The 18,444-nt window shown below is 47.9% G+C and overlaps 1 protein-coding gene across 1 annotated transcript in view; it reads left to right on the forward strand.

Moving 5' to 3' along the window:
- Positions 1 to 2,308: 2,308 nt before the first annotated feature.
- The window catches only part of ABTB2 (ankyrin repeat and BTB domain containing 2), a 213,862-nt gene continuing 197,726 nt past the window's right edge, over positions 2,309 to 18,444 (forward strand). Inside the window, exon 1 of the mRNA XM_032166295.2 lies at positions 2,309 to 3,618. Within this exon, the coding sequence (XP_032022186.1) occupies positions 2,736 to 3,618 (883 nt within the window). The 5' untranslated portion in view covers positions 2,309 to 2,735. The remainder of the gene's footprint in view (positions 3,619 to 18,444) is intronic.

Here is an 18,444-nt window from a genome sequence, read left to right on the forward strand (position 1 = left end):
GAGGAAGCCAATTCTTGAGGGCTACAAAACACTTATTTCAGCATGTGTCTCTAAAAAATAAGAACATTTGATAAACATAATCACACTACCATTACCACATCAAAAAAAAAACAGTTATTTTTCAAGAGCAAACATCGAGGCAGTGTTCCTGATGGTTTCATAATGTCAAATGTTTATTGACTTTTTAAAACAAATTCAAAATACACATAAGTTCCACACCTTGTAATTGGTTATTATGTCTTTCAAGTCTCTTTAAATGTGTAGGTCTTCTCTCCATCTCTTTCTTTCCTTGAAACTTATTTATTAAAGAAACTCAGTTGTTTGTTCAGAAGCATTTTCCATGGCTGAATTTTGCAGAATATATCTTCATGGTGCAGGTCAACATTCACAGAATTCTAAGATTCAGTTGGAGGCATGTTTGATTATCTACACTTTAAGTCATCAAGTAATTTGAATATATTAATATAAATCCCATAGGCTCTTTTTCCCACTCCAGATGATTCCTCAAATAACCTTTCATTCAGTAAGTTCCCCGTTGTAAACTTCCAGTTGAGTAATTTTCTTTAGGTTTGATGGCTGCGCACAACGAAGAAGAAGGGGGGCGGGGAAACCTTTCTGAAATTCATTTCCTTTAAATATATCCATTAGAGGGCGACATTGCCTTTAATATTGTATTTCCCCAATAAAGTTTTAAATTGCATAAAATTTACTTTTGTATTTTTGACAAATACAGTTGGACAGTTTGACAAATGAGTTGGACCTCATTGCCTACTTTAACTTCTAATCTCACGTCTGTAAAGTGTGACTGCGTTCTCCTTTGTTAATTTGATCTCTGCTGACTTGCGTCTTTGATATTACAGTACTTCCATCTTTGACTCTGTTCCCTATTCTAACCATCGGGCGGCGATGTTGCATAAATAAAGACCCGCGGAAAGGCGAAATTAAGCAAAACTGCCAAATAAAAAGCAGTTTCACCGGGGGTAAAGGCCATTAATTTAAGAAGGAAAGAGACAAACCAGACATTTCTAGTTCATATCCAACTCACGGCCCAAAGTCAGAACTGTGTAAAATGCAACACAAAGGAGCCATTCAGGAGTGGGGGAGGCTGACTTGGGGAGAGCGAATGCACAATCCCCGCCTTGAGTCTGCGGTTCCACTGGAGGGGGCACAGGTCCGTTCGCGCACGTGCGTGTGAGTAGCCACAGGGCAGCGGCGGGACGTGCCTGGACCGGGCATGGGACTGCTGAACCAACAGCGCTCCGGCGGACGGCTTGGGACACCCGCCCCGAGGCAGGTTGGGACTGGCGCTGCCTGGAGGTCAGCCACTCGTTGTACCCCGGAGGAACTGGGTCCCGCGGGGGCATACGGCTCGCCCACCCGCACGCCTTAGGAGGCGAACACCTGCATCCAGCTAGGTGTTCCGAGCGCAGGCCAGGGCTAGGGACTGCTCTGCCACCTTCTTCTCATTCTTCCTGTAAGAATACTGTCTACCTCGGACAAAAAGGATCCACCGGACAGCAAGTGGTATCGTCACACAGCGGTAACAGGGAAGTCACGGATCCTCTTGAGAATCTGACAAAAGTTGGTGCCCTCTCCCCACAGTGGTACTGAGAAAACTGCAGGTGAAACTACAAATGGGCGGAGGCACTCACAGGCTTCCTGGGGCCCGTCCATTGATCAGATACCAGGTTAAGAAATTCTGTCCTGATTGGAGCCTAGACGGCAGCGCAAAGAAACCAGACGGACTTGGAAAGAGAGGCAGGGACGTCCCTCCTCCCTCCAAACACAGCCAGCGTTTCATCTGGGATTGCGGGAGGGGCCTGGCGGAAGGTGGAGGAGAGGTGGAGCGCCTGGATGGGGCCCTCCCCATTCTCCTGGCCCCCACCCCGGGACGCCTGGCTGCGGAGGTCTCGAAAGCGAGCAGCGAACGCCCAAAGCCTGGGTGGCGGGAAGGGGGCAGCGCCCTGTAGCTTTTCCTTTGCATTTTTCTTTAAATCTTGAGCTCCAGAGCTATCGTTTCGACCGCTGCTTTCCGGTCTCCACCTCCACCTCCCAGTTGGCTGGCTCGCCCTTCCCCCAGTCCCCATCCCCACCCCCATCCCAGCCGCGTGCCCGACCCTCGGCCCCCAGCCCCGCCTCCTCCGCCGCGGGGTTTCACCCGCGGCAGAGTGAAATCTGCATAGTGACCGCCCCCTCGGAGATCATTGGTGCAGCCCCGCCCATCGCGGCCGGTGATTGGTGAGTCGCCCGGGGTTATTTGCATGTCGGACGCAGCCGGGTACCCAGCTGTGCCGCCGGCCGGCGCAGCGCAGAAGTTTGCAGAGCGTTTTCTCGCCGGCTGGTCCCGGACTCGCGCTGCGCCCTGCGCCCTGCGCCGCCGCCTCCTCCTTCTGCCGCCGCCGCCCTGTTCTCCCGGGATTCCTTCTCTGTGGAGGACTGACGCTCAGCTTGTGGGAATTAGAGGTGGACAAGGGGGAGTGCCAAGGGGGAGCGACGGGGGTCTTTCCAGTGACAGCTTCGAGTCGGGACGCCGGGAGCGTGGGGCTCCTGCTGGCCACGGATCTCGCCCACCTTCCCGCGGCCTCCGGGCGGGCAATGCGGCCGCCGAGCCCCGCTACGCAGAGAGGAAGGAGGGTGGCCCGGAGAGCCTAGAGCTTGTTTCTGCCCACTTGGGGAAGAGGGCATGGAGTTGTGAGCGCCCCTCTCTCGGCTACGCCGCCCTCGGCAGGCTCCCCATGGCCGGGACGTACAGCTCGACTCTGAAGACGCTGGAGGACTTGACCTTGGACTCCGGGTATGGGGCCGGGGACTCGTGCCGCTCGCTCAGCCTCTCGTCCTCCAAGTCCAACCTGCAGGCGCTCAACTCTTCGGCGCAGCAGCACCGCGGGGCGGCCTGGTGGTGCTACTCCGGCTCCATGAACAGCCGCCACAACAGCTGGGACACAGTGAACACGGTGCTGCCCGAGGACCCCGAAGTGGCCGACCTCTTCTCGCGCTGTCCGCGGCTCCCCGAGCTGGAGGAGTTCCCCTGGACCGAGGGAGACGTGGCCCGGGTGCTTCGCAAAGGCGCTGGCGGCCGGCGGCTGCCCCAGTTCTCCGCCGAGGCGGTGAGGCGCCTGGCCGGGCTGCTCCGCAGGGCACTGATCCGCGTGGCCCGCGAGGCGCAGCGCCTGAGCGTGCTGCACGCCAAGTGCACCCGCTTTGAGGTGCAGAGCGCCGTGCGCCTGGTGCACAGCTGGGCGCTGGCCGAGAGCTGCGCGCTGGCAGCCGTCAAGGCGCTGTCCCTGTACAGCATGAGCGCTGGCGACGGGCTGCGCCGGGGCAAGTCCGCGCGCTGCGGCCTCACCTTCTCAGTGGGCCGCTTTTTCCGCTGGATGGTGGACACCCGAATCTCCGTGCGCATCCACGAGTACGCAGCCATCTCGCTCACCGCCTGCATGGAGAACCTGGTGGAGGAGATCCGGGCCAGGGTGATGGCCAGCCAGAGCCCTGATGGCGGAGGGGCCGGAGGCGGGGAGGTGTCTGCTGAGGCCCTGGAGATGGTCATCAACAACGACGCCGAGCTCTGGGGCGTCTTGCAGCCCTATGAGCATCTCATCTGCGGCAAGAACGCCAATGGTAAGCGCGCGGGCCTCGGACTGGCAGACTGGGTAGGCAAGAAATCCCGCCCTGGGCTACTGGGGGAGTGAATTTCCTGAGACAAAGCTGGTGGCTGTGCCAGTTCTTTGGGAGAAAACGTTTGGTCTGAGGATAGGGTTCATTACATGGCACTTGCCAGAGATTGTTCTAAGGGTAACTGACTTTTGGAGGGTAAACTCGTGAATGATCTCCATCCTGTTCTGCGTGGCTGTTCATTGATTGGGTGAGATTGAATCTCTTGACCAAGCCATTCCTGAACCTCTATTGAAGTGAAACTTACTGCCCCGTGGCTCTTTGCCGTGCTTGACTAGGTCTCTAGTTGCTGTCTTTCCCCAACAGCTGGGCAGATTGACTGATTCTGCCCCCTAGTTTTCCCCAGCTCAATAGCAGCAACCAAAGGGTCCCAACTTAAAGACCTGAACCTTGGATAAGTGAGATGGGCGGAGGGGAGTGGGAAGCCCAAGATCTGGTGCTGCGCCTTGTGCTTTGCTGGGCTGAAGGATGTTGTCAGGCGCTCTCTTGGGGGATGGAGGGGTAGTGGTTCGCTCTTAACCATATGTGCCCAGGAATGATGAAACCTGGGGACCCCGACTCCCCTTCCCAGAAAAGTAACTACAGATTGTCTCCTGAGACCTGATTTTTCCAAGCTGTCACCAACCAAGTGAGCCATTGGTTAAAACCTTGCATTGTATCAAATGTTCTTTCCCGAAAAGAGTGGTGGCCCATCAAGGGGAAGAGATGGAGGGATAGGTAACCGCATGGGGTCAAGTCTGGGAAAGGAACCATTGGGTGGTTGCACTTCTCTGAAGATAGCATGGCTTTGGTGCAAAGGATGGAAGCAAAGCACGTGACCTTTTCCCTGACAATGTTAGGGGGCGTGACATTGCATTCAACTGCAAACTACCTACAAGACTTCAGTTTGAGGAGTCAGCACCATAAACTGTTCAGAATGGTATTATGGTTAAACAGCCTTACAATCTGATTGGAAGGCCATTTGTGGGGGCAGCTTTCAGTGGCAAATAAGCAGGCAGCGGAAGAGGTCAGATGGAGACTGGAAAGGGATAAAAGAAGTCAAAACATGGTTTAACATAATCATAATAGCTGAAATGTAAAATAACACTTAATGTGTCATCATTATTCTCAGCACTTTATATTTAACTCAAGCACTTAAGCCTATTAGGTAGGTACTTACTGTATAGCATTATGCCCATTTTACGGATAATGAAACCAAGGTACCAGCAGTTAAATAATCTGCCCAACATTACATAGATGTTAAAGGGCAAAACTGGAATTTGAATCCAGTTTGAATCCAGGTAGGCCCCTTTAAGGTTTTGGACGCTGGTGGAGAAGAAACAGCTTTGTTTTTCTGGTTTGTTGTTGTTGTTGTTGTTTGTTTTTCTTACTGGACTATAACTCTCAGATCTTATGCCTTGTTTTTGATTAGTCCAGTTTTCGAGGAGAACAGTTGACATGTTAGGCCCATTTTGAAGACACTCTGTACCCAACATGGCTTACTTTGACATTATTTATTTTGTTTTTAAATTCTGGCACTGCCAAAGGAGATGCTGGGAATTGAAGAGCATCTGCTGCTGAATTTTCTTCCTCTTAGGTCAGAGCTAAGGTCAGTCCTGAATCTCAGTTGATGATGTCACAGCTGCTTGTTGTGCCTCACCCTCCAGGTTTGTGGCGTCAACACTGGGAACAGCAGCTCCAGGGCAGAAAGTGGAGGGCCAGGGGATTTCCATCCAGTGGTCATAATTGAGGGAAAGAGTTCTGTACTTTTGGCTGAGGGGAGGCCCAAACTGAACTCAAAGAAGTAAAGGCAGGCTCCTAGGAGAAAAGACTGAAGACCTAACCCTATAAGCCAAACAAGAATAAGGGTGGAACCGTAGATGCAAAACAAAACAAAAACAAATTTTTCATGCAGAACAGGTGCCCAGCACATTGAGAAGCTTCTCCCAGCTTTTCTAACTGCAAATTGAAGTAAGGAAGACCAACTCCTTACCCAGGACACCCTGAAGATGCGAAGTGGCCAGAAGCTGCTAGAAAACAGATATCTTCTGCTAAAGGGCTTCCAACCAAAGAACTATTTCTTATCTAGGGTCAGCATTCCTTGGGATTTCCTTTATAAGTTGGTCTTTTGGCACCACCAACCCCCACCCCCAGCCCCACCACCACCTTTTGTTTTTTTAAATAGAGACAGGGTTTTGGTATGTTGTCCAGGCTGGTTTCAAACTCCTGGGCTCAAGCAGTCCTCCTGCCTCAGCCTCTCAAAATGTTGGGATTACAGGCAACAGGCATGAGCCACCACACCCAGCCACGACCCCATGTTTTAGCCTCCTCCTTGCCCCCTCCCCTTTCCAAACAATCCTCCTTAATTCTTGGTAGTCAAGAGAGCAGGATTCTCTGTGGCAGACAACAAAGCTCCCTGGATGCTCAGAGCCAAAGTGTCTCCCTCTGTACATTCTCGGGTCTCCAGGGAACTCTCTTGCAGGCGAGGTGACCATTCACTTCCACTTAGCAACTGGATGCTCATTTTTTATAAATGAAAACCAGGGGATGGCCACATTAAACAATAAGCAGCCTGATTTATTAAGTCCCTTTAGACAAAGTGAAATGAATGTTTAGTAGAGGGGCAATGAATTACTTATGCCTGAAAGCTGGCTTCAGAGGGAAGCATAAACTGCTTAGGAACAAAATGGAGTGGTCCAAACCTTTGTTATATTAAAATTACCCCAAGGCCAGCAAGGTTACAGTTTACACAGCTGAAGACCAACTGGGGAATGACTGCATATGGGAAGGAGAGTGCTGGTTAGAATTCTTGTCCTGCTGGTCTTCCCTTTAAATTATATATTTGTTGTTGTTATGCCTGCTAATTATACAGCATGGGCACATGCATTTGAGTCAGCTATATAGGGCTTTTAAACTTAATGTCTTCCAACTAAGAATTTAAGGGCCCTAATCCATCTATTCCTGTCCATTACTCAGAATGCAGGGCAAATATGGTTTTGCTCAGTGCAAGATGGATAATAAAATTCTGCAGTGTTTATAAAACATGATCCCAGCTCCGTAGAGCAGCAGGAGTTATATATCGTTGCTCATTTGGTATTGATGTCCCCAGTCCCATGGTAAGGCCATTAAATGATGATATATTCATGACTTCCTTACGGGAGGTAGAGAAACCAATTTAATAGAGTAGTATTTATAAACAGGGAGTTTGCAGAAAATAGAAACTTTTCGCATCCACTCATCTCCCTCCCTACTCTCCTCTCTCCTGTCTCTCCCCCCTCTCCCCCATCACTTCCCATATGTGAGTTTGATGCTGAGCATCACTACTAGGTTTCTTCTTGGTCATTCTTCTTACTAAGCTTTTGTGAGTGTCTGTGGCATTTTAGAAAATCTTCCTCAATTTCTAGATTCTTGATTAAGTGATAGGATATTGGTGAGAATATTCTTGCTCCAAAGAAGTATCCAGGGTGTACAAAAGGATTGCTGTATCCTAGTGGAAACTTGCACAAGACTTTGGATTCACCATGAGAGTTTGAAGCCTGCCTTTGCCATTTATTTTATTTTATTTTATTTTGTTATTTGTTTATTTATTTTGAGACAAGGTCTTGCTGTGTCACCCAGGCTGGAGTGCAGTGGTACAATCATCGTTCACTGCAACCTTGACCTCCTGGGTTCTAAGGGATCCTCCTGCCTCAGCCTCCCAAGTGGCTGGGACTGTAGGCATATGCCACCACACCCAGCTAATTTTTTAAATTTTATTTTTGTAGAGACAGTGTCTTGCTATGTTGCCCAGGCTGGCCTTAAACTCCTGGGCTCAAGGGATTCTCCCGCTTCAGCCTCCCAGAGTGCTGGGATTACAGGCATGACCCAATCACGCCTGGCCATACATACCTTTGCCATTTACATGAGTGACCTGGTGCAATTTTCTTAACCATTCTAACCTTCAATTTTGTCATCTGCAAAATGGGACCTAGTAAGAGCACCTAGCTTATATGGTTGGTATGAGAATTAAATGAGACTATAGATTTAAAGATCTTAGCACATAGTAAATGCTCAATAAATAGTAAATTCATTCAACAATTATTGAGCACTGACCCTGTACCCACCACTGTTAAAAGTGCTGTGGACTAAGCAATGAACAAGGGGAAAAGCCCTCCTCTCATGAAGTTTATAATCCAGTGGAGGAAATGAGAAAAAGTAAATAAGTAAGGATTTTCTCTTGGTAGTGAATGTTGTTTAAAATTTTTTTTTAAAAGGGCAGGGTAGTGGGATGGTGTGACGGGGCTAATTTAAGTGACAGTCAAGGAATGCTTCTCTGAAGGTTTATTAGTAATAGCCAGTAATATCAATACTACTAAGGACCTTTAGGCCAAAAATAGTGACTGAGGACTTTCCGAATGATTCAGTTATTCACCAGCTGAGAGAAGTCTCAACATCTCACTTAGAGCTGAGAAAGAAAAGGGCTGTGTGTAGAGCAGGGATAAAACCTCTTCTGGTTGTAGGATTTATTTAGCGATGAGATTGTAGGATGAATTTCTACTGAGAGAAGCAACTGAAGCAGCAAGGGTTGATTGAGCTTGTCAGGTGGTGTTTAATCAGTTTCCACACCTGGGTAGTCTGAAGGATGAGGGCCACTTCCTATCTCTTTAACCATTTTATTAAAGCCAAGAGAGTTGGTAAAACTGAAACAGAGCAAGCTTTGGAAATGAAAAATTTTTTTTTCTTGCATGCCTGAGAAAGGCAACCCTAGCCTTAAGTTGTAAGAGGAACAAAGTAGAGTCGTTCCACTTCCTCCTCCTGAAAGCTCTACCTGACTCCCCCAACTGGAAGAGTCATCCCTTTGTGATGTTTCCTCAGCACCCAGGGCATATTCTTAAATCATTTCCTGCTTGTATGTGTCTCTCCCATCCAACTGTGGACTCATACGCATTGTTGTCTTCCCTCTACCTCTCATAGTGTCTACAATATATGCTCTATAAATGCAGGGCAAATGATAGATCCCGCCACACAGGTTTAAAATTTGTATTTGAATTCCTTTGATACATCAGAACCGTCCCCCATTTCTACCAAGGCAGAAAATTTCCAAGTTGTTCTCAATGAATAGAGTCAGCATTTTGGGGCTACATTCAACCTTTGGGTACCCTGATTTCTAGCAGGGTTCCCAAGTCTGGCTTTGATGTGCAAGATGTGAGTTGGGGGAGTTTTCAGGTTAGGAGAATGTCTTCAGTGTATGATACCCAAACAGGAAGGGCTTCACAACAGACGTCTAGTACAGCAGGCCACAGATAAGTCAACAGGAGGATCGAGTTGAAGGTTTCCTTAAGAATGGAAATACCAATCGCCCCCTTGCCAACAGAGCTGCCCCAGAGGACAATTTATGTTGATGACTATTGCTCAGAAGAGTTTACATCTGTGTCCGACTCCATCTGCCTCCAGTCTGAGGACTGAACCAAGGTAATCAATTGTCAAGACATTCCTGGGTTGGCATCCCAAGAATGGGAAGTTCTGAAACAAACCAGAGACACTTGGTTGCACATCCTCAGCTTTGTCCTTATCCCACCTCACCATCAGTATTCATCCTTTGTCCGACAGGACAGTGGGTAGATGCTTTGTCTCTATTTCTGCTCTTCTGCAGCTGTAGTAATAGGTCTGACTTTTCCGCAACACCTCAAGCTTATTCTCATCTGTGAGCTTTCTAGGTCCCCTTAAGAATCCTGTGAATGTGTGTCCTTTCACTGAGAGGTCTCTGTGAGTCCAGAATTCACAGCTTAATAATAACTAAGCTCAATAATGACTAAGTCCCATTTTGCTCAAGCCCCAAGCCTGTGCTTTTCCTTTAAAAAATTACAGAGTCCAAGGTAGCAAATACAGGTCAGTACTTGGCCCCATTCAAGTGGCAGCTAGGGTCAAACTCATAGCAAGAACAACACTTGTTATAGGTCTTGTTTGTTAATGGCCTATGGTGTCCAGACACTTTACATTTGTTAGGCCAGTGAGTGTTCACGACCACAGTGAAAGAGCAGGCACTGACACCCAGGGGTGCATCTTCCTCCAAAGGATGCTGTTACTCTGTTTAAATGCTGCTTGCTGGCTCTCCCCACCCTAAAGTTGCCATTGATTTTAAAGAGCCATTATTGCTGCTCCTGGGGATGGAAGAAGGAGGCACAGAGAGCTCTGCTGCCCAGGGAGGGCCTTTATAAGTGTCACATGCTGGTGACCAATAAGCTCAGCTGAATAGAGAAGCCACAGAGTACACTGTGATGCTCTTCTAAAGGAGGGGCAAGTCAGCTCAGCAAAGGCGAATACATGAAGGAGAGAAGGCACCAAGAGGGATTTGAGTCTAGGTCACTGGTCTCAGGGAGCTTGGTGCACCTGTCCTGGAGTTGGCAGAAGAGCCTGTATGAAGGGGGCTTTGATTTCCTCCGAGTCCCCCATGGTGTCCGGCTGCTGACTCCATCTCAGTGTTTAGAGCACAGGGAGAGAATGAGTCAGCGATGTAGCAAAGCACTGAAGGGCCCAGGCTTTGGAGTCTGAATTGAGTCCCAGATTGATTTGCCTCTTACTGACCTAGGCCTTCAAGCAAGTCACACTAAGTTTCTATTTCCTCTACTGTAAAATGAGAGGCTTGTATACATGCGGTTGTGCCTTATGCATACTCAGTGCCCTGGGATGTGAGAGATGCAGCCAGGCTTGCTGGTGAGAGCACAGCACAGGGTGGGGCTGCCTGGCTGTAATTCCTCATAACCTCACTTGGGAGCTGTGTGACCCTGGGCAAGTTGTTTCACTTCCATGCCTTAGTTTCTTCCTTGATCACGGGGCACCATTGACATTTTGGACTGGTTAATGTTTTGTCATGAGGTTGTCTTGAGCATTGTAGGATGCTTCATAGCCACCACCAGTTAAGACCATCAAAAATGTCTCCAGACTTTTCCCATTCCCTGGGGAGCAAATTCACCCTTGGCTGTGAAACACAGCTCTCTAAGATAGGACTGAAAATAGTATCCAACTCATAGGATGGTTGTGAGGATTTCATAAGAGTCCCTGTGAGGGACTTTGTGTTATGCCTGACACATAAGATATTCTAATTGTTTTTAACTAACTTGTGTTGGATCCACTGATTGTGTTCATTTTCACCAAAGTCTCTAGTGCAAGGAGGGTCACGACCCAAATCTCAGGGAGATGGATATTACTCACAAGGCTTTCCTTGGTGGCTGACAGTTTGTTTGTGGAGGTAGGAGGAAGTTATGGAATCTGGAAAAAGCACCCTTGCACCTTGCTCACTTATGGTTCGATCACCCCCAACAACAAGTGGTCTGGCAGTGGGCAGAGAGATTAGATCTCTCCCTCTGAGCTCAAGCCCACCTCTGCCAGGATGACAGCGACGGTGCACATTCAAAGCTCCAGGCCCCCAGAGAGCAATTCTGCTGTGGATATTGGACCCTGCTTGTGGCAGCCGCCAAATCCTCAGCCACAGATCATAGCAGGTGTTTTGTGTTTTGCTGGCCTGTCATGTAAACACACTTTGTGGTCTTCTTGCTTGTTTTAAAGAAGGCCTAAGTGGTTTTGCAGCTTTGGTTGTGTGCCTGGAGCTGCATGCAGGATTGGGAGGAGATACATAAGGAACGCAGCCCAAGTACTCCCGAGGAATGCCACGCCGGCATCATTAATCAACTGCTCACTGAGTGCCAGCTACATCCAAGGCAATGGAGACAGATTAGCAGGGGACAAGAATCTTGCCTATTTTGAGTTTAGAAGTGTTTAGAATCTAGTAGGGAAAGCAAAGCATATATACAGATAGTTACAAAGAAGTTTATAGTGACCGCCTTCAAACAAAGAGGGGAGCAATGGCGATAGACTCCACTGTCTAGTCTACATTGCTGGTTCCCCATTGCGGGTGCTTTTCAGGAGCTGTTTCATTTAATCCTCCCAGCCCCTCTGGAAGGTAGATATAACTTCCATCCCATAGTTGGGGACCTTAAAGCTTCTGGTGATTAGAAAGCTTAAAGGGAAGAAATGACTCCTGGCTGGCTGGGTGGAAGGAAGTCAGGGTTTCTTTGTGGAGTATGTGGCAGGCGTGCCAGTGATTTGGGCAGGTAGAGCTGCAACTGCGGAGATGGGAGGGGATGCAGAGCCCCCAGAGGCTTCCAGGCAGAGGGAACAGTGTGAGCAAAGACCTGGAAGCCAATGCGTATGTATTGGAGAACAGCAAGTTCTCCTGTTTGGGTGGAAGGTTCAGATACATGACAAGCAGGAACAGTGGAGATAACACAGGAAAAAGGAAAGCTTTCCCACATCTTTTATCCAGATGTTAAGAAGCCTGCCAGAGTACAGGATGAGAGTTTTCCAAAACTTATTTTCATAATTCAGAAATTGAGTGTGTCTTCTCCCTAGCTCATCTTAACCATGGCCCCAGACCTCCAATTACTCCTCCTGGTGATTGAAAGCTTGACCTCAAAAATGCACCCGTCTGCTGTCCTAGCAGTAAAAGCATTAAAAGAAGACCTTAACTGAGCAAACTTGGGTTGTGAGGGGTTGAAGAACAAGGCTTCTATCAGCCCTTCTTTTCTTGTTGAATTTGGCTCTGACTTTGCATTTCTTCCATGGCCCTGAACGTAGCATTTCAGGCCAAAGCAATCCCAGTACAGAATGAAGGTCAAGACTGGCAAACGTGTTAAATGAGGCCATTGGATTGACTCTTGCCAAAGCAGTACTCATAATCGTGGAGCATAAAACAGGGTGAGAGAAGATGGTCCCAGAACTTTTTTTTTTCGGTGTTAAGTCCGACTGATGTATACAATATTCAACTTCCAGTTTAGGGTTTATTATTTTGGACAATAAAAGCTCAATTCTCAGAGAGGCTGACATTTTAATTCTTAGTTAATGTGTTTCCAGAGCATTGATAATAAAGATTTCAAACATATTAAATGCTTAATATTGTGGAACCACCTTATAGCTAATTGTCATCTGAATTGGAGTCCCTAAGGTGCAGCTGAATTCTGCTGATAATAATAAAATGTGATAGGTCATCAACGGCTTAGCTAATAACTCAGGTGTCGGTCTTTTTCCGGACTCCAGTGTTATGAAGGGAAGGAATTTTCTTGTCACTTGACAAAGGTAAGCTTCATGAACATATTGCAAAAATACATACACAGTCATTCGTAGTTAGTGACTTGAGGCCCACAGTTTCCTTTCTTCCTTTATTTTTATTATTTTTTTTTGACACAAAGTCTCACTCTGTCACCCAGGTTAGAGTGCAGTGGTGCGATCTCAGCTCACTGCAGCCTCCGCCTCCAAGGATCAAGCAATTCTTTTGCCTCAGCCTCTCAGTTAGCTGAGATTATAGGCAGGCACCACCACACCTGGCTAATTTTCATATTTTTAGTAGAGACAGGGTTTCACCATGTTGGCCAGGCTGGTCTCGAACTCCTGTCCTCAAGCGATCTGTCCACCTTGGCCTCCCAAATTGCTGGGATTACAGGCATGAACCACTGTGCCCGGCCCATGGTTTGCTTTCTAAAAGTAAGCTGAGGAGAGTCAGGCCCATGATGGAAAAATTAAACAGGAAAACTAAACTTGGAAGTCTGGACATACAAGTTTAGAGTTGAGGAGACATTAAACTGGACCTCAAAGAATTTGAAATGGGCCTCTCAGTGCACGAAAACTCTCCCTACAGTTGAGGCCAAGCTTTTATTGAAACCTTTACAACTTTTTTTAGTCTGTACCTTTTAAAATATGAAAATTAGTATTTGCTGTGAGGAGAGCTATTAATAAACACAAGCCTGAGGCTCACACACCAAGCGGGTGTATGTGCACAAGCATCCAGAACAATCCAGTACAGAGCTGTGAGGATTTGGATCCAGAAAATTCAGGGGTGGAGCTTGCCCCGTCTGTGACCTGATGTGAATCATTCCATCTCTTGGATCTCTGTTTCCTTATCTGTGATGTGGAGAGGTTGGACCAGATTCCCCAAGGGCTTTTCTGTCTGTGATAATGTTTCTAGACCCCACAGGGACACTGTGCAGTCATTTACCTAAGGTCGAGCCCTGTAATTAGTATCCTTGGGAAAGAAACAGCCCAGGATGGTGCTGGACGAGCTCTTTGAAAACCTGGCTTGGTAATAGGGCTGAACACTATCTTTTTAATATTAAGATTAATTGTGATTACTGTACTCAGGGTTTTCCTGTGCCCCTTTCCCCAGAAAGATGAGTGCTACATGCTTTTGGCCGACCTCATGCTTCAGTGCTTGACAGCTGCATCCAGGTCCTGGCAGGCCGGCACTGTGGTGAGGTCCAGCTCCGAGGTGACTTCATACAGCATGTGTTTGAAGCCCGCCTACCCAGACTTGGGTATTTATAGCAGGGGAGCAGCTAGAAAAAAAAAATTAAATATGCTACACCCTTCTTTATACGATGTGGGACAGAGACAGGCATTGTGAGGAATTTCAAAGGCAGAGCTGTATAATCCAGCAGGATATTTTTAAATGCTGTTTGTTGCCATTGGCAGGGCCGGTGTTTCAAAGAGGAGGGAAAATGAGAGTAACCGAGGATGACAGGCTGCCAGGAATGCTGAAGGCCGAGACATGGAGCTCCATGCTCCGAGGTATACAGGCTCTGAACCCTGATGTACTTCACAGTCACATAGCTTGAATGGGGCAGGTCAGTATGAGAGGCTAGGGAAATGGGGTGGCTTGCCTGTTTCTCTTCCCCAACCGGCCCATCTACCCATCAAATCCCAAGTTGAAAATCGATGAAATCTTCTGGAGAGGCAGAACATACGGCAAAAAAAGAGTTGCTTTTGTGAAAGCCAGGGACCTGGTTGTTTCTTCTTCAACCCGTCTCAGCAGCCGGGTAATTAAAGTTGTACATGGGGACACAATTTGGAAGCAAGTTGCTTGCAGCTGTTCTTCTGGACTTAATCCACTTGAATACCAGCTGGGCAGGCCGGGACTATGCTGGGACCCAATTCAGTAGCAGGTGAGAAGGCCTCAGGGGTAGGGCTGCCTCTGAGAAGGCATCGCAATGTTCCCCAACTGTCCAGTGGGTGCTTGTAAAGTATCCTAAGTGGTGTTTTCTACCACACTGGTCTCTGAGGAGACAAATGATGATGGCGGGGGTGGGAAGTCTGAGGACTGTGTAGGGGAGAGGCCAGGAGTTCTGTTTGGGGTACATCCGTTTGTTCATCTAACAAATATTTATTGAGGACTGTGTGCTAGGCACTGTTCCAGGAGCTGGTGATGCAACAAATGAATAAAAACGGCCTGAAGGAGGGCAGGGTACAGGCCCTGTGGATAATGAAGCAGAGCGAGGGGAATCCCATGAGGCCAGCCTGGCTGGAGAAGACAGCTCCAGGCAGAGGGAATAGCAAGCATTCCTGGTGGGTTCGAGGAGCACCAAGGAGAAGCTCCTTCCATGTGGCTGGGGCGAGTGTAGCAGGAGATGTGGTTGGGGAGGAAATGGTGGGGTGGTTAGTGGGGTAGGCCATTGGGTAATAATTGATTGGCTTTTAGTTCTGAGTAAGCTGAAAGGCATTGGAGGGACTCAAGCACGGAGTGACTTGATCTGATTTGTATTTCCACAAGGTCACTCTCTCTATTGTGTTGGAAATTGACTTTAGTATCAAGTGTGGAAGCAGCGGGACCAGCCACTGGCACTTGCCAACAGCTTGGATGTGTGAGGTATGAGAGAGGAATCAAGGATGACACCAAGTTGCTATGGTCTGAGCAGCTGGAAGGAGGGAGTGGCCATTGAAGTGAGGAGACCTATGTATGGAAGAAGCAGGACTGCACCAAAGATCCCAATGTGGTTTTAGTCATCTGTCTCAAATCACGTACAGGTATCAAATAGGTTGGGCTGGGCACAGTGACTCACACCTGTAATCCTAGCACCTTGGGAGGCTGAGGCAGGTGGATGGCTTGAGTCCAGGAGTTCGAGATCAGACCGGACAACACAGTGAAACTTCATTTCTACAAAAAAATACAAAAACTAGCCAGGTATAATGGTGCACATCTGTGGCCCCGGCTACTTGGGAGGCTGAGGTGAGAGGACTGCTTGAGCCCAGGAGGCAGAGGTTGCAGTAAGCCGGTATCACACCACTGCACTCCAGCCTGGGCAACAGAGTGAGACCCTGTCTCCGAAAAACAAATAGGAAGTTGGCTGGGAGACAGGCCACCTTGAACTTCATTAGTCATATGTTGGATTGAAATATCGCCCTTCTTTGCCCTTCCAGAGGGTGGGCTCTGTATAGCAGGGCTGCATAGAGACTCAGACAATAGAGATTTTATTTTCAGTCTTACGATCTTTGGCTGATGGCCATAAGAGCCCCTGAATTTTGCTTTCCAGCTTCTTTGTAGGCAGCCAGCAGCCTTTAATAAACATCATCAACTCTGTTGTTTCCTGTCATTAAAATGGGGGCTGTTTAATTAGTCCAATTGTTCTGTGGATCATTGTGACTTTGCGTCTGTGTCCTTCAATTCTGGAAAAGCAAGACTCCATTTTTCAGGCAGCTTTGGATTCCTGGAGGTCAAGTGTGGGTCTGAAATTTGGCCAGAAAAAGAACGCTCTTAGGTGGTTTGAGAAGGCATGGGGCCTAGAGTGGTGTCCGAATGGTTTGGGAGTATTCAACCGCCTGTTGGATGCTTTGACCTCGGCTGCTCAGGAGGGGCAGGGTGCACAGCCTAGCTAAGAGATGGGGTCTGAAGGAGTTGCCACTGTCTGATTGCCAGCTAGATAGCTGATGTCTCTGCCCTCAGTTTTCCTCTTCTGTTAAATGGGGTTGCCATAGTTCCTAGCACATAGGGTTGTTGTTTCAGTGGTTTTCAATCCTAGATTCATGTTAGTATTATCTGGGTAGCTTAAAAATAAAAGTGTTGGCCAGGCGTGGTGGCTCAAGCCTGAAATCCCAACACTTTGGGAGGCCAAGGCAGGCAAATCACCTGAGGTCAGGAGTTCGAGACCAGACTGGTCAACGTGGTGAGACCCTGTCTCTACTAAAAATACAAAAATGAGGCAGTGTGGTGGCAGGCGCCTGTAATCCAGCTACTCGGAAGACTGAGACAGGAGAACTGCTTGACCCTGGGAGGCGGAGGTTGCAGTGAGCGCAGATCACACCACTACACTCCAGGCTGAGCAACAGAGCAAGACTCTGTCTCAAAAGAAAAAAAGTGTGTGTATGTGTGTCTGTCTGTCTTAAGGCCCTACCTCCAGATATTCTGAAATAAATGGTCTGGCGTGGGGCCCAGACCATGTGGGTAGCATTCCTGGGACAGCCTGGTATGTAGTGAGAATGTAGACATTAACTATTATTAGTGGTAGAAGCATCCTTGTTCTGGAGTATGTCTTTTTGCCCCACCTAGGATGGTGACTTTCTTTCACTTCACAGCCACAGCAGCTTTGGCTAACTCATCTAGAGGGATCACCAAAGAACACTCAAGAGAAGCTTGAACTGTTAGGTTTACATGGAAAGGGCATGGCTAGATCGAAAATGGGAGCAACATATTAGCTCAGAGTGCTGGCGCACACCTGTAATCCCAGCTACTCGGGAGGCTGAGGCGGCAGGATCACTTGAACCCAGGATGCGGAGGTTGCAGTGAGCCAAGATCGCACCACTGCCCTCCAGCCTGGGTGACAGAGTGAGAAAATGAATGAATGAACGAATGAATGAATAAATAAATAAATAAATGAAATGGGAGTGACATCATATGATGTTATTTGCCCCACTGGTAAATGAAGTGAATACTGTGATTCCCATCTTTAAGAGGAGGAAACAAAGTCACAGAGAGGTTTGGTAGCTTGCTCAGAGTCATGCAGGTAATAAGTGGTGGAGACTGTAATCAAATCCAGGCAGTCTTACCCCTGATTCTCTGCTCTTCAACCATGTATGTTCCCTCCCCAGCCAGAGAAGCCAAGAGACTGAATTCTCAACTCTGATACCCAGCACAGACCTACCGTGGGTCAAACTTTTACAAAGCACCAGACCCTGGCCCGTGTGCTTCACATGCATTATATCATGTGATTCTTACCATCATATATACTCTTACTCCCATTTTGCTGCTGAAAAAACAAGCTCAGAGAAGTTCAGGTGACATAGCTAGTCAATGACACAGCCAGGCTCTTTGAGCTCTGAAGTCCTCATTTGCCCTGTGGCCTCCTGTTCTCAGGAGTGGCCTGGGTGGGGACGAAGCACATGCAGTGATTTCCTGAGCAAAGAAATGAATGGGTTGGCCCAAGAGGACAAAAGGAACTGAAGCAAGGCCAAAGCATCCCTCATTGCATCTCAACAACTGAGCCATTGGGGGCCTGAAAATAGTAACATTGCCCAGTGGGGTGGCCAGCCAGCACGCCTGAGAACTGTGGGGTAGGTATTTGTTTCTCTGCGTGTTTAAAGATAATACCCTATGAAGCACATTGCTTCTCTTCTGTTAGTGTGAATGAAATTGCCTCTGAAAGGTTGTGTGTATTGGTTGCTTAAAATAGCTCAAGAGGAAGAATGTTGGGAAGCTGTTAGCTCCTTGAGTCTATTTCCTTGATTTATGATACCTTGGAGAGTGTGGGACCTCTTCTTGTTTACCCATCTGGCTTTTCCTTTCTACTCCATGTTTGAGTCCTTGTGTCATCATAAGCCAAAGGCATTTGTCACCAGAAAATGTGGCAACCTTTCCTAAGTAATTTAATGGGGGACGCTTTACACGTTTAATCTTTTTCCTTTAAAAGGGAGGAAAATGGGGAGAGGTCATTCGTTTTGGAAATGGCCATTTCTCTCTTCCAGCTGAAAACGTTCCAAGATCAGAGCAATGGCATT

This window comes from Hylobates moloch, unplaced genomic scaffold (genome assembly GCF_009828535.3).
Source record: "Hylobates moloch isolate HMO894 unplaced genomic scaffold, HMol_V3 SCAFFOLD_11, whole genome shotgun sequence".
NCBI classification, from domain to species: domain Eukaryota; kingdom Metazoa; phylum Chordata; class Mammalia; order Primates; family Hylobatidae; genus Hylobates; species Hylobates moloch.